The sequence below is a fragment of the Heloderma suspectum genome, chromosome 3, assembly GCF_057233095.1.
Source record: "Heloderma suspectum isolate Gila_16-S chromosome 3, 16-S_ref, whole genome shotgun sequence".
Taxonomy (NCBI): Eukaryota; Metazoa; Chordata; class Lepidosauria; order Squamata; family Helodermatidae; genus Heloderma; species Heloderma suspectum.
The window spans coordinates 1,952,156-1,968,721 of record NC_139460.1 but is presented as its reverse complement, the minus strand read 5'-3'; the positions used below and the strand labels follow the sequence as shown (position 1 = coordinate 1,968,721).

The following is a 16,566-nucleotide window of genomic DNA, read 5'->3' as shown; positions in this document are numbered from 1 at the left end:
CTAATCTTAGGTGGGGCAAGGCCAACAAGAGAATATAGTTTATAAACAGGCGTCAGTTTGAGGCATCCCGTCACTATGCGCATTGCCTCCTTCACAGCAATATCTACTTGCTTCGCATGTGCCGATGCGTTCCATACTGGTGCGGCATATTCAGCAGTAGAGACACTCAGAGCTATAGCTGATGCTGACAACATAGCTGGCTGGGCTCCCCATGTATAGTTTGTCAATCGTTGGATAATGTTATTCCAAGCTAGGGATGGCAGAGAATTCCGCCATGGATCACGGTGAGGCCGAATGCCAGTGCATTCGGCCCCCTGAACTCCGTGGAGGAACGGCCTGCCCCCCCGCCCACCCCGCGGATCCCCCCTGGGACGAGACCCACCTGGGGCGGATCTTCCGGGCGGCGGTGGCTCCGGCAGCGGCTGCGGCAGGTCTTCCAACCGGCTGCCGCCGCCGCCATTTCCACTCTGGTAAAAAAAAAGAAAAAAGAAAAAGAAAGAAAGACATAATAGGCTACGTAAAGATTTACTTAGCCTATCATGACTAGGTTTAAAAAAAACACACACACGACGTGATAGGCTACGTAAATCTTTACGTAGCCTATCATGGCTGGGTGGGTTAAAAAAAAACAACCGTGTACGCAAATATTTACGTAGGCTAAAACGGTGAATCAAAAAGGGACGCAAATAGCGCCCGCTACGCTATTTGCGTTTCCCTTGATTTTCGCCATCATAGTCTACGTAAATATTTATGTAGATTAAGAGGGCCAAAATAAGGAACGCAAATGGCGGCAGCCGTAGCCGCCGCCATTTGCGTATGCGGTTGTTTTATTTTTTACCCAGAGCCCTCCGCGGACGGCTCTGGCCAGCTGCGGACGGCTCTGGCCTGGCTGGGCCTGGCCGGCTGCTCCACGGAGCTGCCGCGGAGCACAGCCGGCCACAGAGGATTCCGGGGGGAGGGAGGGAACGCCACCCCCCCACCATCAACATAATCCGCGAACAGGTAAGTGTCTTTTGTACATCCCTATTCCTAGCACATACTTTAGCTTTAGTATTCAGGCAATGTTGCTTAAAAGAAAGCATTCTATCCAATGTAACACCCAAGTATTTAGGTGTTGGGCGATGTTGTAATCTATTCCCTCTCCACGTAATATCCAGATCAACTCCTGAATCTCGATTACAAAGATGAAAGGCACATACTAGAGTTTTACTTGGATTTGGTTTTAAGTGATTATTATCATAATATCGCTCCAGTTCGTCTAAAGCCCGTGATAATTTTACAGCACACTCATCAAAACTCGGTTCTTGTACGGCCATCGCTGTGTCATCCGCATATATGAACATTTGCGTATTGGCCGGGGCGGGTTGATCGTTAGTATATATATTGTATAAAATTGGAAAGAGTACGCTGCCTTGTGGTAATCCATTCTTTGGCTTCCTCCTTCTACTGTTCTTACCATTCAGAGTCACATAGAACCTTCTATTTTGAAGGAAACTCAAAGCTGTCTATCTTGCGCAGCAATTTTCTATGACTGACCGTATCGTATGCTGCAGTAAGGTTAATGAACACCACTCCAGTGATTACTTTCTTTCATATCCATCCTCTATGTGTTGTATCAGATTCAATATTTGTCCACAACATGACCTTCCTGGTCTAAAACCAGCTTGCTCATTCATGATCTTTTCATCAAGAGTCTCTGCCACTCAGTTAAGAATCATTTGCTCCAACACCTTGTAAAGATGACAGAGGAGTGATACTGGTTGATTGTTCTTTGGATCATTTGGTTCCGCCCTTAAATCATCAATGCCCTTGGCTTTGTTTTGCTTCAGACTCTTTATGGCTCCTTCTAATTCAAGTATTGTAAAAGGGACACTGAGGAATCCATCCTTTTGCTCTTCCACTCTAATAGCCGGTTCTCGTTCTTTTTTCCCTTGAATTTTCCCATTTTTCAGGAGTTGACTAGCTATTTGGTCTGCTTTTACATTGGTTTTGTTTTGTTGAGGTTTGGTTGGATCCCCACCTAAGTTCTTAAGCAGTTTCCACGCACATCTGCTATTCTGCTTCATATCCAGATTCTCTACTAACGTACACCATCGTAATCTCCTGTCTTCAGCAATTGCTTCCATCAGTTGTTCCCCAGCCTGGATTGTATCATCCCTAATGGACCTTGATCAAATAAGGACTGGTATCTATCTAGCAGAGGCTTGGTCTCCTTAGTCAACCCTGGGATATAATGGGTACAGCATCGTCTTGGGTTATTTTTCTTTGAGATTTGTTTCACAAGGTCAATGAATTGATCGTACTTCTCTGGACGCGGGGGAATTCTCCCTACATCTTTGTCCAGTTGTTCTTGGAAGTTTATCTAGTTAGCTTTCTTAAAATTGAATCGTCTACAAAAGGGACCTCTTGTGGTCTCACTACGGTGTTAACCACACACCCAATAGATCTATGTTGAGTACGAGGGATCGGGACGTCAACAAATTTCATGCATTGTGCTGCCATTTTCCTGCTCACAAAGATGTTATCCGGGATATATCCCCGCTTCCATCTGCCGCTGTTGAAGGATGCGGGCAGCTTCAGGTCATGTATAAGTTGGAAATCATTGGCATCTGCCATGCTTCAAGTTGTGCCCCGTCTTCATTAGTCTGGGTAGACCCCCAATGCTTCACTATGACAGTTGAAATCACCCATAATGAAATGTATCTGATCATACATAAAATTATCAGGTTCATTAAAAACAAAGGTAGCTTCTGGTGGCTTATACACTGACGACCCACGGCCTGAAGGGGGCACCAGCACAGTGAGGGGAAAGCTGGTGAGCGCAGCAAGGAAGCAGATTGCAGGGAAGCCGCCGAACCAGGGGGGAGAGGGAGCCTGTCCCTGGACCCAGCCAGAAACAGCTGTACAGATAAATGTAGGAAGGACAGGTCTGTCAGCCATGTGGGCCGAACGGGGTGGGTTTACAGCATGCCCCTGGATATCGGGTGCAAGGGGAAAGCGATATGGGGTCGAGGCAGAGTGCAATTCTAAATGTTCTCCCCACACTTCTTGCTCACAGAATTTATGCCTTTGATGCCACAAGGACAAGTGGGACTCGCCCGCAGCTAATTACCAGGCATTATCGCCCAGCAACAGCTCATGGTCCCACCCAGTGTATGTTGACTGTGGAAGGAAAGACCATTTGATGTAGACCTCGAAATGAAAGCTCTCCGTGGAGATAATGCCTCTGCTCCCAATCACACCCTCGCTGGCCCCTCAGCCTTCTTCCTCGCTGGTATCCCTGGACTGGAACACGTCCACATCTGGATCTCCATCCCTTTCTGCTCCGTGTTCACCATCTCCCTTCTGGGCAATGGCACCCTGCTCTACGTGATCAAGACAGACGTGAGCCTCCACAAACCCATGTTCTTCTTCCTCTCCATGCTGGCCTCCATTGATCTGGTCTTATCTCTCACCACCATGCCCAAAACACTGAGCATCTTCTGGTTCAGGGCCAGGGAGATCAGCTTGACCGCCTGCCTCATCCAGATGTTTTTCCTCCACTCCTTCTCCATCATGGAGTCTGCTGTGCTCTTGGCCATGGCCTTTGACCGCTATGTGGCCATCTGTCACCCTCTGAGGTACACCACCATCCTGACCAGTTCACTGATAGTCAAGATTGGGCTGGTTGCCTTCATGCGGGCTGCTGTCCTGATGCTCCCACTGCCCTTCCTGCTTAGGAGGCTGCCCTACTGCCGCTCCCACGTCATCGCCCACTGCTACTGTGAGCACATGGCCGTGGTGAGACTGGCCTGCGCTAACACACAATTCAATAGTATCTATGGGATAATTGTTGCTTTCCTTGTTGTGGTGCTTGACTTGAGCTTAATTGGCTTGTCCTACGCCAAGATTGTAGGAACTGTCCTCAGTTTGGCTTCCAAAGAGGAGCAGCTCAAAGCCTTTGGCACGTGCATCTCTCACTTATGCGCCATATTAGTTCTCTACACTCCTGTAGTTCTCTCATCAATAATGCATAGATTTGGTCACCATGTTGTTCCCTGCATACACATCCTGTTGGCCAACTTCTACCTCCTCTTTCCTCCCATGATGAACCCTATCATCTATGGGGTGAAAACAAAGCAGATTCGAGAAAGAGCCCTCCACCTATTCCACCGGAAGAGCTTCTGAAAGGCAGCCATGCATGCGGAGTGATCCTGAGGTGCTCCTTCATAATAATTATCGTACGTATGGGTGGTTGCTTCACACGCATGGCTGGCGGTAGCTATCACTACTAGGGATGTACGAAAACAAAAGGTCACTTACCTTTTCGCAGCTTTGATTCACGGTGGGGGGAGGTGCTCTGTCCCTCCCCCGGAATCCTCCCTGGCCAGCTCTGCTCCACAGCGGCTCCACAGAGCCGCCGGCCAGGGCCGTCGGCAGCCAGAGTTCCAGCCATGGCCGGCTGCTGCGGCCGCAAATGGCCGCCATTTGCATGGCTGTCTTTACCGTGGTGGCCATCATTTGCGTGGCTGCCTTTACCATGATAAGCTACGTAAATATTTACGTAGCCTATCACGGAAAGAGCAGCGGCGCAAACGGCGTAGCAGCCACCGTTTGTGCCCCTGCCCTTTGCCATGATAGGCTATGTAAATACTTATGTAGCCTATCATGGCAGCCTGGCAGGATGCAAATGGCGGCCGCTACGGTGGCCACCATTTGCAGCCGCTGCAGCAAGCCGAGAGACCAGCTGCCGCCACCGCTGCCAGAGCTGCTGCCGGAGCCGCTGCCGGCGGAATATCCCCTCCAGGTAAGCTTCGTCCCGGGAGGGATTCCGCAGGGTGGCGGGGGGTGGGAGGCCGTTCTGCCACGGGTTTCGGGGGGCTGAATGCCAATGCATTCAGCCTCACTGAAATCCGTGGTGGAATTCTAAGTACCTCCTTTTATCTGTCCTGAATCTCCCATCACTCAGCTTCGCGGTATGACCCTATTGGCTTCTAGTATTATGATAGAGGGAGAAAAACTTCCCCCATCAGCTTTCTCTACACCATGCATAATGGTGTACACCTCTGTCATGTCCCAAGCTCATGTTCTCCAGATTTACAATACCCTTTTTCAGGTGCAGTGACCAGAACTGCACATAGTATTCGAAGCTAGGGATGTTGGAGAATTCCTCCACGAATTTCCGGGAGGCCAAATGCCAACGCATTCAGCCCCCCGAAATTGGTGGGGAAATTCTCCAACACCCCCCCCCAGGATGGGACTTACCGCGCGCAAATGTCCCTTGCGGCAGCGGGTCCCGGCGGCGGTTCGGCGGTGTTGTGGTGGCGGCGGCGGCCGGCCTTTCGACCGGGTGCCGCTGCCGCCATTTCCCAGTAAAGTGTAAAAAACAAAAAAAGTGATAGGCTACGTAAAGATTTACGTAGCCTATCACGGCTAGATTTTCAAAGTCAGCCGTGATAGGCTATGTAAATCTTTACATAGTCCATCACGGCTGACTTTGAAAAAAAAAAAAGCATGTACGCAAATGGCGACGCCCATGGGCGCCGCCATTTGCGTTCCTTATTTGGGCACGGGTAGTCTACGTAAAGATTTACATAGACTACGGCGAAAATAACGGCAACGCAAATAGCATACACAAATAGCGTACACTAGCGTACATTTGCGTACACGCTTTTTTTTTTCCCAAAGTCAGCCGTGATAGGCTACGTAAATCTTTACGTAGCCTATCACGTTTTTGGTTTTTTTCACACTTTACTTTTTTCTTTCGCGGCCGGGGAGACAGGGCACTCTCCCCTGGCCAGAATTTCGGCGGGGAGGAGCGGGGCACCTCCCCACCCGCCAAGAATTTCAGGGGGAGAAATGGAGCGCCTCCCCCCCCAAAAAACAGCTGCGGGACCAGGTAAGGGACTTTCGCCCATCCTTATTCGAAGCATGATCACACCATAGGTTTGCGTAAGGCCATTATGATATTGGCAGCTATATTTTCAATTCCTTTCCTCATGATTCCTAACATGGAATCTGCCTTTTTCACAGGAGCTGCACACTGGGCTGCCATTTTCATCGAGCTGTCCACCACCTCCCCAAGATTTTTTCATGGTCAGTCACTGCTAGCTAAGAGCCCATCAGCATATACATGAAGCTGGGAATGTACAGGGATGTTAGAGAATTCCGCCATGGATCCCGGGGGGCCAAATTCCAGTGAATTCAGCCCCCCAGAATCCGTGGTGGAACGGAGCCCCCTGCCCCACCACCCCACGAAAAGTCCAGGAAACGGAGCCTACCTGGCTGCGGCTCTGGCTCCGGCGGCAGCAGCCACCGCTGCCAGGCTGCTGCAGCCGCAAATGGCAGCCATCGTAGCGGCTGCCATTTGCGTCCTTACGCCAGCCCGTGATAGGCTACATATATATTTACGTAGCCTATCACAGCTAAAGCAGGGACGCAAATGGCATCCCCTATGCCATTTGTGATCCCACTTTAGCCGTGATAGGCTATGTAAATATTTACATAGCCTATCACGGGCTTGTGTAGGGACGCAAATGGCATCCCCTATGCAGGATGCCATTTGCTGCCGCAGCAGCCTGGCAGCGGCTGGAGGCCCCGCTGCAGGTTGGCCCAGCCGGTGGCTCCGCAGCCTTGCCCCAGAGCGGAGCCAGCCAGGCAGGATTCCAGGGGAGAGGAACGGATCGCCTCCCCCGCCCGTCGAGGATTCCAGGGGGAGGAACGGATCGCCTCCCCCCACCTGCGGAACCCAGTGGAGCCAGGTAAGCAGGGTTTCGTACACCCCTAGGAAAGTTTGCCCCAATGTGCATCATTTCAGACTTGCTTACACTAAACTACATTTCCCATTTCGATGCCCATTCTCCCAGTTTGGAGAGATCCCTTTGGAGCTCTTTGCAATCGCTTTTCAATCCGACTTCTCTAAATAATGTGGTGTCATCAGCAAATATGGCCACCTCACTGCTCATTCCTAATTCCAGATCATTTATGGACAAGGGGGAGTCCACATGGAAATGGAAAGAGGAGCACTTTCTGGTTAAATCCAGATTTTCATGAAATTGCTTGGGTCTGTCCCAAGCACCGGAAGCAAGAAAAGCGGAGTATGCAGTACCTAAAAACCCGTCTTTCGTGGGTCACATGAAAGCACTTCTCATTCTGTTTCCATGAAACTCCCATACTTCTGGGTTGGGTGGGTGGAGTAGAACTGAACGTCATCAGCCCCATAGGTGCTGCTCAGCGAATGAGAGAGGCTTGTTCCCCACCCCTGTCCACACTCCTCTGCTCAGGGAAGTTCACAGGAAGCGCTGAATTAAGCCCCGCCACTTTGCTGTTCTGACTCCACGAAAATGCGCAACTGTGGCTTGATGAATGGGAACATGGGCTGCAGACCGTGAATGAGTGGAGTGGCTACTTTGCTGTTCTGACTCCTCGAAAATGCGCTCCCCGACCCCACAACCCCACTCCTCAGTCTCTCACTCGCTTGCAGCGGAGGGATGGGCCTAGCACCGGCTTGCCGCCCTCCCGTGAGAGGAAGTGGCGATGGCGGCTTCCTCCTTCCCAGCCCGAAAATTAGGAAGAACACTGCAGAGGTTATGGCCATTGATCCCTCCCCCACCCCCCGCCGTTTCCCTCAGGCGAGACAATCTCGACGCTTTGGGGCGATTATGTCTGAGGAAGAGGGGCTGATTTTATGAATGGGAAACATGGGCTGCTGCGAATGAGTGGAGCGACTGCTTCACTCTTCTGACTCCTCAAGAAGGATGACAACCACAAAATTCATTACAATTAAAAAACGGATTCAGTAATCAAACAGGGAACATTCATAAAACAACAAGCACAGACTCAGCAAACACCGTGCTCTGCCTGCTGCCACAAGCCAGGAACATCCGGGCGAAGAAGCTGTTCGCGGCCCCAGCTGGATTCAAAACGGTGCCTTCTGTGCACATTCGCCTCTCTGCTCTGGCACGGATCTCCCTCCTTGACCTCTTCGCTCCACCCTCCCTTTCCTGGGGTTCTTACGAATGTGAGTGTGCGGCCCAGGCACCTCTCTTCTTCCTGGGGCACGCATTTATCCCTGAAAAAGAATGAGGCCACTGTTCAGCCCAAACAGGGGTGCGGAACTCCATGCCTGGGGGCCAAATCCCGCCACTCTGCGGGCCGGATCCAGCGCCCCAGGCTTCTCCGTAGGGCCCACCCCGTTCCCCTGCCACCTTGGGAGATCTCCTGGCTTTTGTGGCATTTCCCCCCTTCCTCAAAGGTTGAGGTGCCCCCGCCCGAGGCGCCCTCCTGAGGCTTCGGTACCGACAGTAAGAGCTTTAAGCAAATAGATGCTGGTGGTTTGGGTATTTCGACCATGCCCGCTTTGCCTTGCCCCGCCCCTTTTGCCTTGGCCCCGCCCACCACGGGAATGTGGCCCCCAGGAGCTGCTCTGAAACGGAGCTGGGCTGAAAGAGGCTCCACCCCCGGAGCGGAAGGCTTTCTAGGCAACTCCGAGAGAAGCCTAGAACAAAACGAGCCTGACATAACAAACATCGACAGAACAGTAACAAAAATAGCAAGAGAAGAGCAATGCGACGCAGCAGAAAGAAAAGAGCCCCTGGCAAGCCCGGCGGGAATGAGTGGCCTCACGGCACCGAAAGGGCTGGCGCCAGCCGGGCAGGCGCTCTGGGGAGGGCATTCTGCGGCGGGGCGCAGCCACAGCCGCGGGAAGAGGGGCCCCTCGGCAGCCCCCCTCCAGCGCCTGCCGCAGCCTTCGACCGGGGCCTGGACGGGCAGGCGGATGTGCAGGTGCCGCGCAGCGCCACTGCAGGCCTCCCGAAACCGGCCGTCACGACAACCTCTCCGGAGCACGACGCCGGAGGAGCCCTCAGACGGCGCGGACCGGTCGGACGAAGGGTGCGCCCTGTGTTTCCAGCGCAGCTCTTTCGCAGCGCCAAAGTCTGTATCATCCGGCAGCAGAATCGCTGAAGAAGACCCTGGAGGGGAGCGTGCAGTGTGGTCCTTGGCCTTTCTTTTTTGAAGGGTGGTGGCTGTGAGTGGATTTCCATGGCCAATAATATCTCCCGGAGCTAAACGTGCTCATCTGACACGTTCAGTCAAGCTTAGGAACTCCGATGAAGTCCTTTCCCTCTCATTTTATGATCAGCTGACGGAAAGCACAACGCTTTTGGAACTACCAATACATCCCATCAGCTCTTAAAAGTGCAAGGGAACATAAAGCTGCAGACTCATTGCTTCCTGTCATTTCTCCGGCATCCCTTCCAGAAAAGGATGTGGGATGTTTCCGTGCATGGGATGTATCAGAAGCTGGACAGGGCAGGTAGCAGAGCGTGGCCTGGATGTTCGGGGACAGCAAGAAGCGCATTCTTTAAAAACAAGCGATGTGCTTTAAGAGCTCGAAATGCGGGGTATGAGTCACCCCGCGACCTCACGCTGGCAATCTGACTTCTGTCAGGGGCACTGTGACATTTGTACTGACTGTGGACAAATATACAAGTCAGAAGACTCCCGCAAGCGGCGTTGCTCCTTTCCGGGGAACAAGAAGCAAGGATGCGTGCAGACTGCTTGGCCGGTGCTTTCGGGGGCTCCTGCAGGCACTCAGCGCGCCGCTCCCCGGGGGGGGGACCTCTTGCTATCTCTGCTCTGTGATGGGACATAACAGGGGATTCCCTGGCACCCCTCGTCCCCCCCTGGGCGCCTGGAGCAAGAGTTGGGAGTGCGTACCCAAGGAAAGAGCTGAATGCCCGCATTTTCGGTTTGGACTTGCTGGCTTACTAAGAGGGTTCTGGGGAGAAGATTGATGTTGTCCTTAGTATTTTAAAATGTCAGCATGTGACACTGGTTTTGCCTGTGTGCTTGACTGCGTGCCGTCTAATATCTGCGGCAATTCTGCCATTACAAATAGCACAACATAATGCTCCACACCTGTCTCCTCCAAAGGACCCTATAAAGCCGGGGTGGGCGACTTCGAGGGGTCTGGGGGCCACTTTCCACCCCCCGGACCCCCTGTGGCTCACACCCCTGCCACTGATGCCACAAAAGAAACGGTGGTTTGCTGTGCAGCCAACTGTGCCCGAGGCTTGAAAGTGGGGGAATGAGCCTGTTTCCAAGCTAGATGTGAGATCTCTCTCGCTCTGTCCCTGGAGAGCCGCTGCCAGGCAGTGTGGGCAGCACCAGTGGCCTGACTGGGCCTCAGACAGCTTCAGACGTTGAACCCTGTGGAAAAGCCATTCCTACCTGGGCCAGGCACGTGGAAAGCCGATCCTGGGCATACCGTCCCAAAGAGTGGCAACAGGCGGTTCTTTCTCGTCCCTTTGGGACCTTATCTATGGGGGTGCATCCTGTCTCCACCCTGCCCTCTGGTCTGTACGGTCGGACCCAAGCATCATTTTTTTGGGGGGGGCAGTATGCACTTGTAACACAGGCCCCCTCCCACATGCGTGCCACAATTCCATCCCATGCATGCAGCCCCGTGAGCCAGGAAAGAAAAAATCTGTTTTGATTCTACATGTTTTACAGTTCTGAAATTATACCATGGCTTTTCTACCCTGTCCTGCCTCTTTTTGTTTAACATCGAACCTTAAGAAGAGTCCTACGAAGCTTGCGGACGATTTTGTAAGTCTTTGCTCAGTCCTGACGAATGTGTCATCCCGTGGATGATCGGGATTTTTTATTATTACTACTCCAGCGGGCCAGCCAGTGTCTTACTCTGCCTCACATTCAGTTCCCCCTCTGCGGCTAGCTAGGAATCCTGGCTCCTTCGCTCCCGTGGCACCTTGGCCAGCAACACAGGCGCACCCACGACCAGCCCCTCTGCGGGGGGGGGGGGGGAGGAAGAGAGCAGTAGCAGCAGGCAGCAATGCCTCATGTCACGTTCGTTTTTGAGCATGCGCTTGTTTAGACTGGTGTTCCAGCTACCCATGACACGGAGTTCCATAATTCTTCCCTCTGTGTTTTCATTTTTTAATGCCGGGGGGGGGGGGGGGTCAATCTGCCAGTTTTGCTTTCTTCCAGATTAGAATTTTTAAAAGCTCAAGTTCTTTCTTCCTCTCTCAAATAGAAGAACGTTGTGCATTTCGGTAAATTCTTATTAAAAAGTGAACTGCACTGAAATTCTCACCCATCTGCACAAACCAAGTTCAATAGGTCCAGCTTTTCCCAGCACAGAGAGGGCCATGTTGTCCCAGACGAGGAGCCAGTCAGAAAAAGAGAGTGGGCAACCTTAACGGAGTACTGACGCCTGACATGCTTGGAGGCGACAGCTCTCTCCCTCTCCCTCCTGAAAGGCAGGCAGCATGGACAGACGTAAACGGCAAGGGACTTTATTCACACAGCATGACAACGTTCCAGAAAGGCAGGCGCAAGCAAGACAACAAATCATTTCCACACATCTGTTTATTCTGTTAAAAGTACCAGAAGTGTTTAGTTACAGACTAAAATGCAGTATGAGAAAAGGGTGTTTCAGAAAAGAAGAGCAAGGCCCTTGGCTTTCTCCCAAGGGCCCCTTTCCGGCACCCAGCGGGAGAACCACCCTCTGCCCGCCCCGCCAGGAGCAGGAGTTCAGACTAGCAGACTTTCTAGCCACCCTCAGCTCTGTCGAACAAGGAAAGGCAAGAGAGGGTGAACTCCGGAGAGACAGACAGATCTGCTATTGTGCGTAATGATTTCCAAAGCATTTATCGGGCACAGAGAGCTTTACAACCCTTCTCTTGATCATCCTCATCCTCACAAGAACTGTGTGGGGTGGGCCACTAAGAAACCGATTTTACAGGCACAGGCCTAAGACGGAAAAGACCCAATGGGCCCCCTGAAGATCCCCCTCCGGGGCCATTCCGGCATCCCAGAAGGGGTCTTAGGGTCCATAGGAGAGGAAATAGCGGGCAGAGAGCCGGGCATGGGTGCTGGAATGTCAGCATCAGGGCAAGATGGCGGAGCAGAGGGGCCGGGGCCCAAGTGCAGCCTCTGGTGAGCGTCAGTCCCCATGTCCAGGGTGGCAACAAGAGACATGGCCACCAGGAACCAGGACACCGGCAACTGCTAAGAGCAGCCAAGGAGGCTTCTTGGCTACTGACAGCGGGGCTGGCAGAGGCAGATGCTTGGTGGAGAGCTGCACTGAATCTCATGCGTCCAACAGGCCTTGAAAGGTTGGCTGCGCACATCTGCCCAGATCTGGTGCGAGCGGAATAGCTCTAGGTAACCTTTAAAGGAAAAAGCGGGCTCAGCGAGGGTCCCCATGCCGCCCAATCCTTATGCTCTTTAACGCTCTCCTCCGTATTTCTTTCGTCCTAGCCCCATAGACGATGGGGTTGAGCACGGGGGGCACCAGGAGGTAGACATTGCTCATGGTGACTTGGACCAGCTGAGGCAGGCCCCTCCCAAACCTGTGCACCACAGAGAGCCCAATCAGGGGCACGTAGAAGGCCAGGACCACGCACACGTGGGCCACGCAAGTCCCAGAGGCCCTGAGGCGCTCCTCCCTTGACCGCAGCTGCAGGACGCTCTTGAGGATCATCAGGTAGGACACGAAGATGAGCAGGGAGTCCAGGCCCATCACCAGCAGGATGGCCGCCAGCCCGTACACGACGTTGGGTGTTCTGTTGCCACAGACGTGGTGCATCACGTCTTGGTGGAGGCAGTAGGAGTGCGTGAGGAGGGCGGAGCCGCAGAAGGGCAGGCGGTGGACGAGCAAGGGCAGCGGGAGGAAGAAGGCGGCCCCCCGCGCCACCGCCACCACGCCCACCTTGGCTGCCGCCGCGGGGGTGAGGAGGGCGGAGTGCTGCAGGGGCCGGCATATGGCCACATACCGGTCCACGGCCATGGCCAGGAGGATGGTGGACTCGACGCCTGACAGGGCGTGGATGAAGAACATCTGGGCCAGGCAGGCCCTGGAGCCGATCTCTCTGGCACCCAGCCAAAGCAGGCCCAGCATCCTGGGCATGGTGCAGGTGGCGATCGCCAGGTCCACAGCCGCCAGCATGCAGAGGAGGATGTACATGGGCGTGTGGAGGGCTGGCTCGGCCCTAACAACCAGCACAATGGTGCAATTGCCCACCATGGCCACGAGGTACATGGCGCACAGCGGGAGGGCCAGCCAGAAGTGAGCCGCTTCCAGGCCAGGCAGGCCGGCCAGGGTGAACGAGGGGGGCCCGCCGAGAGTGCCATTCACGGAGGCCATGGCGGCCGCGATGCCCCGGGAGCGCAGGTCCTGGGCTGCTGCAAGGGAAGGAGAGGAGACGCTCAGGGCGGCCGAGCCGAGTGGGCCTCCGTAGGCCGGCACGGGGAGCCACGAGCCCCCCTGTGACCCCACGGGACAGAGCCCCAGTCCCCTGCGCCCCGGGACGCACAGGCGGCCGTGTGCCCAGCCAGGGGGCGGGGATGGGGCGGCCGCTGACAAGCGGGCCTAGGGAGGAAAGAGGAAGACATGTGGGGCTGTGGCTCATTTGCTGAGTCTGCCTCTCAGCCATCCAGCCAGAACCCCAACGTGGGACACAATCAAAAATGCGAGTGAAAAATAAAACGACCCTGCAGGGGACCATGAGCCGGCATGAAAACGTTGAAGAGCCTTGCGGCCCCTCAAAGCCTGACACATTTCTTATGGCAGCAGCTTCTGTGGATACTGCCCACTCCGTCAGCGGCACGAAGCGAGAGCCTCAAGCTGGCGGATCTATATGTTTTACACACGCTTGGCGCGCGGGGGGGGGATGAGGCACTGTAAGCCGCGAGGCCAGAGGAAACGGAAGCGTAGGCCAGAAGAAATGCGTTAGTCTTCAGTGTGCCACAAGGCTGCTTTTGCGGCAGCAGACTGATGTGGCTGCCCTCTGGAGAGCATCGCAACAGGAACGACGGCCGGCCGCAACCCACCGCAGAAGTTGCTGAGCGCAAAGCACACCAGCGCAGCATGGTTTGCGACAGGCAGTGGGTGCGTGCGCAGCCGAGCTCTCCTCCCTGCAGATGACTCAGACGCTGCGGCCACATCTTCCTGACCGTGACTTCTGAGTGCTTTGCAGGAATGCGAGCCCACCGCATGACACACGAGCATGTAAAACAACATGCGTGTGGCGCGCTTGGCGGTCACGCCCGCATTCGAAACGTGGAACTGCACATTCTAAAGGAGATTTCTAGCCAAACTTTAAAAAACAGAAAGGGCAAGGGGGGAGGTTTATGCCGCTTCTCCTCCCTCGCCCTTTCTCCGCCCAGACACAGCCTGCGGGGGGGGGGGGGGGCTTTGGGCGACCGCACACACAGGCGTGCGAAGGAGCAGGCAGCTCGGCCGACCCATGAACTGGCTTGCAGGAAACCTCTCTTCAAGAGAAACCTGCAAGCTCGCCCCGAGAGGCCATTTTCCCAGCCTTGCCCTGCTGCCAGCTCGGCAGGTGCTCAGCCTCTGCCGGAAGCGGGGCAGCCCTCGGGAGGCTTCTAGAAATAGCACATCTTCCGAGCAATTTCCCCGCTTCGCCTCCGTGCGAGAGGTGCTGGGTCTCGGGAACACGCAGTGCCTTCCAGATGCTCCAAGTCTGGGCTTGCAACACCCCCGGATTTAAATGGCAAGCGCCCCGCCCCGCCCCGCCCCGCCCCGCCCCGTACCTTTGTCACAGAGGGACCGTTCTCCAGCGAGCGACCCTGGCTTGAGGCACAAGGAGCTCGCTCAAGTGAGCCGGGGGAAGGAAGCCTCTACAGCAGCCATTCGAGCGCAGCCCCTCGGGGCCAACCGGTCGCCACGGGGAGACCCGTGGCGACCGCAGGGCCTCAGTCCCGACGGAAGGATGCCCCGCCCTGAAGCACAACAGGGAGCTGCCGTATGCACGGGGTCCGACCACTGGTGCATCGAGCCCAGCGCAGTCTCCTCTGATGGGCAGCACCAGCAGCGCTGAGGCCGAGGTTCTGCCCCTCCTTGCTGCCGGAGCCCTTCCCAAGAAGGGGAGCTGGGCTGGGATCCAAGAAGCTTCTTCCCGCAAAGTCTGCGCCACCACTCACTTATGGCCCTTCCGAAAAGCGCGTGCTCGCTGCTGCTGCCCCTCGCTCAAGGGGCAGGAGAGGCCCTCCGTGGGTGATCTCAGGCGCCACTGTATCTTGGCCGCTGGCCATGTTGGCAGGGGCTTCTGGGAGCTGAAGTCCAAAACCCCTGGGGATCCTCCTTCTGCCCACCCCTGGCCTACATGAGGTGAAGGAGGAGGTTCCACAGCTGGGGCACATGGATCCAACCGCTAACCCGAAGAAGAGCACAGCAGCCTGAGACACAAGGAGTGGGATATAGGGAAGAGGGGGTTTCTTTCCTTCTCGGCGTAGCTACCATAAATTCATAGTGCAACCCCCTGCATAGTCTGGGGGCAGGTAACAAGGAAATGAATGTGCAACGTTCCGTGTCCGCGTCATAAAATTCAGCTAAAAAGCCTAAGGCCCCAAGAAGGGTTCAAAGAGACATGTTCCTAGGTACGTATGCCTGAGATTCGGCCCAAGGCAGCCTCGGTAACAGCGCTAGTAATGGCAAGGAGTTCTGCGGCACCTTAAAATCTAATAGATCCCTCACGGCGTAAGTGTTTGTGCCTGGTGCGTCTGATGAAGTGGACTCCGGTCCACGAAAGCGTCTGACGGAATAAATCTGTTCATCCTTAACGTGCCACGGGACTCTTTGCTGATTTTGCCGCGACAGGCTACCACGGTTCTCCCTCTGGAAGCTGTGACAGTCCAAAAACCTCGAACCCCCCACCAGCTCGCCTTGGTACCAAAGAAGGGCAAAAGGAAGATGAAGTATTTAAAACTTCCCAGGTGAGGAAGAAATAGCAGAGAAGGAACCAAACATCAGATGCCCCCTTGCAAGACCTCCCAGGCGTTTCCACGCGTCTCCTGGATGCAGCCGCCTGAGAGGCTCCACGGGCGCGAAGACAGACGTGGCGCCGCAGCTGCAGATTCTGCTCTGCGTGGCCACCCCTGCATGGGAATCAGCCGCACACGAAGCATCCAGCCCCGCTCCGCCTCCAGCGTCTTAATGGGGGGAAAGGCCTTCCCAAAATAGGGAATGTGTTTTCTTAGGACGGGTACGATCAGCAGAAAGCAGCAGATGGATTGTGTCTTTTTCAAAAATAAGACTCCTCTGAGGTTCTCATGCTAAGTAAGCCTAACATATGCACATGAGAAGAGCTGTGCTGGGTCACACCGAAAACCTCTCTGCTCCAGCATTCGGTTCCCACAGTGGCCAACCAGATGCCTCTGGGAAGCCCACAAGCAGGACGTGAGTGCCAGAGCACCCTCCCGCCCATGTTCCCCAGCAACCGGTCCACATAGGCTTACTGCCTCTGAAACCGGAGCCAGCACACCGCCATCAGGACCAGTAGCCAGCATTTATCCTTCAGACCTTCGTCCAATCCCCTTTCGAAGGAATCCAGGATGGTGGCCATCACTACATCTTGTGGTGGCGGATCCTACAGGCTGGCTATGCGCTGTGAGAAGAAGGACTTGTCCTGGGCTGTGAGAAGAAGGACTTGAAGAAGGACTTACCCTGTCTGCACAAGTGCTTCCTTTTATCTGCCCTGAGTCTCCCACCATTTAACGTCACTGGATTCTAATATGATAAGCGAGGGGAAAGGACGCCTC

General features: G+C 54.6%; 2 protein-coding genes and 1 long non-coding RNA gene across 4 annotated transcripts in view; 2 read left to right on the top strand and 1 right to left on the bottom strand.

Moving 5' to 3' along the window:
• Positions 1–16,566, top strand: part of LOC146349206 (uncharacterized) — a 178,027-nt gene that overhangs the window by 79,227 nt on the left and 82,234 nt on the right. The gene's annotated exons all lie outside the window — the stretch shown is intronic.
• On the top strand, positions 3,199–4,167 carry LOC146349211 (olfactory receptor 52K1-like). The gene has a single exon (XM_084841891.1). It carries the CDS (start codon positions 3,199–3,201, stop codon positions 4,165–4,167), a length of 969 nt encoding a protein of 322 aa, XP_084698017.1.
• On the bottom strand, positions 11,300–15,172 carry LOC146349210 (olfactory receptor 51E2-like). Of its 2 annotated transcripts, XM_084841566.1 has the most exons (2): positions 14,560–15,172; positions 11,300–13,188 (listed from the first exon to the last, which is right to left on the bottom strand). In XM_084841566.1, the coding sequence occupies exon 2, from the start codon at positions 13,148–13,150 to the stop codon at positions 12,194–12,196; it is 957 nt and encodes a 318-aa protein (XP_084697692.1). In that variant the 5' UTR covers positions 13,151–13,188; positions 14,560–15,172; the 3' UTR covers positions 11,300–12,193. The 2 variants fall into 2 exon arrangements, with proteins under 2 accessions (XP_084697692.1, XP_084697693.1); XM_084841567.1 differs by lacking the exon at positions 14,560–15,172 and having other exon boundaries at positions 11,300–13,320.

Coding starts and splice junctions, on each gene's coding strand:
- LOC146349211 (XM_084841891.1), top strand. CDS start 3,199: ATGAAAGCTCTCCGTGGAGATAATGCCTCTGCTCCCAATCACACCCTC.
- LOC146349210 (XM_084841566.1), bottom strand. CDS start 13,150: ATGGCCTCCGTGAATGGCACTCTCGGCGGGCCCCCCTCGTTCACCCTG.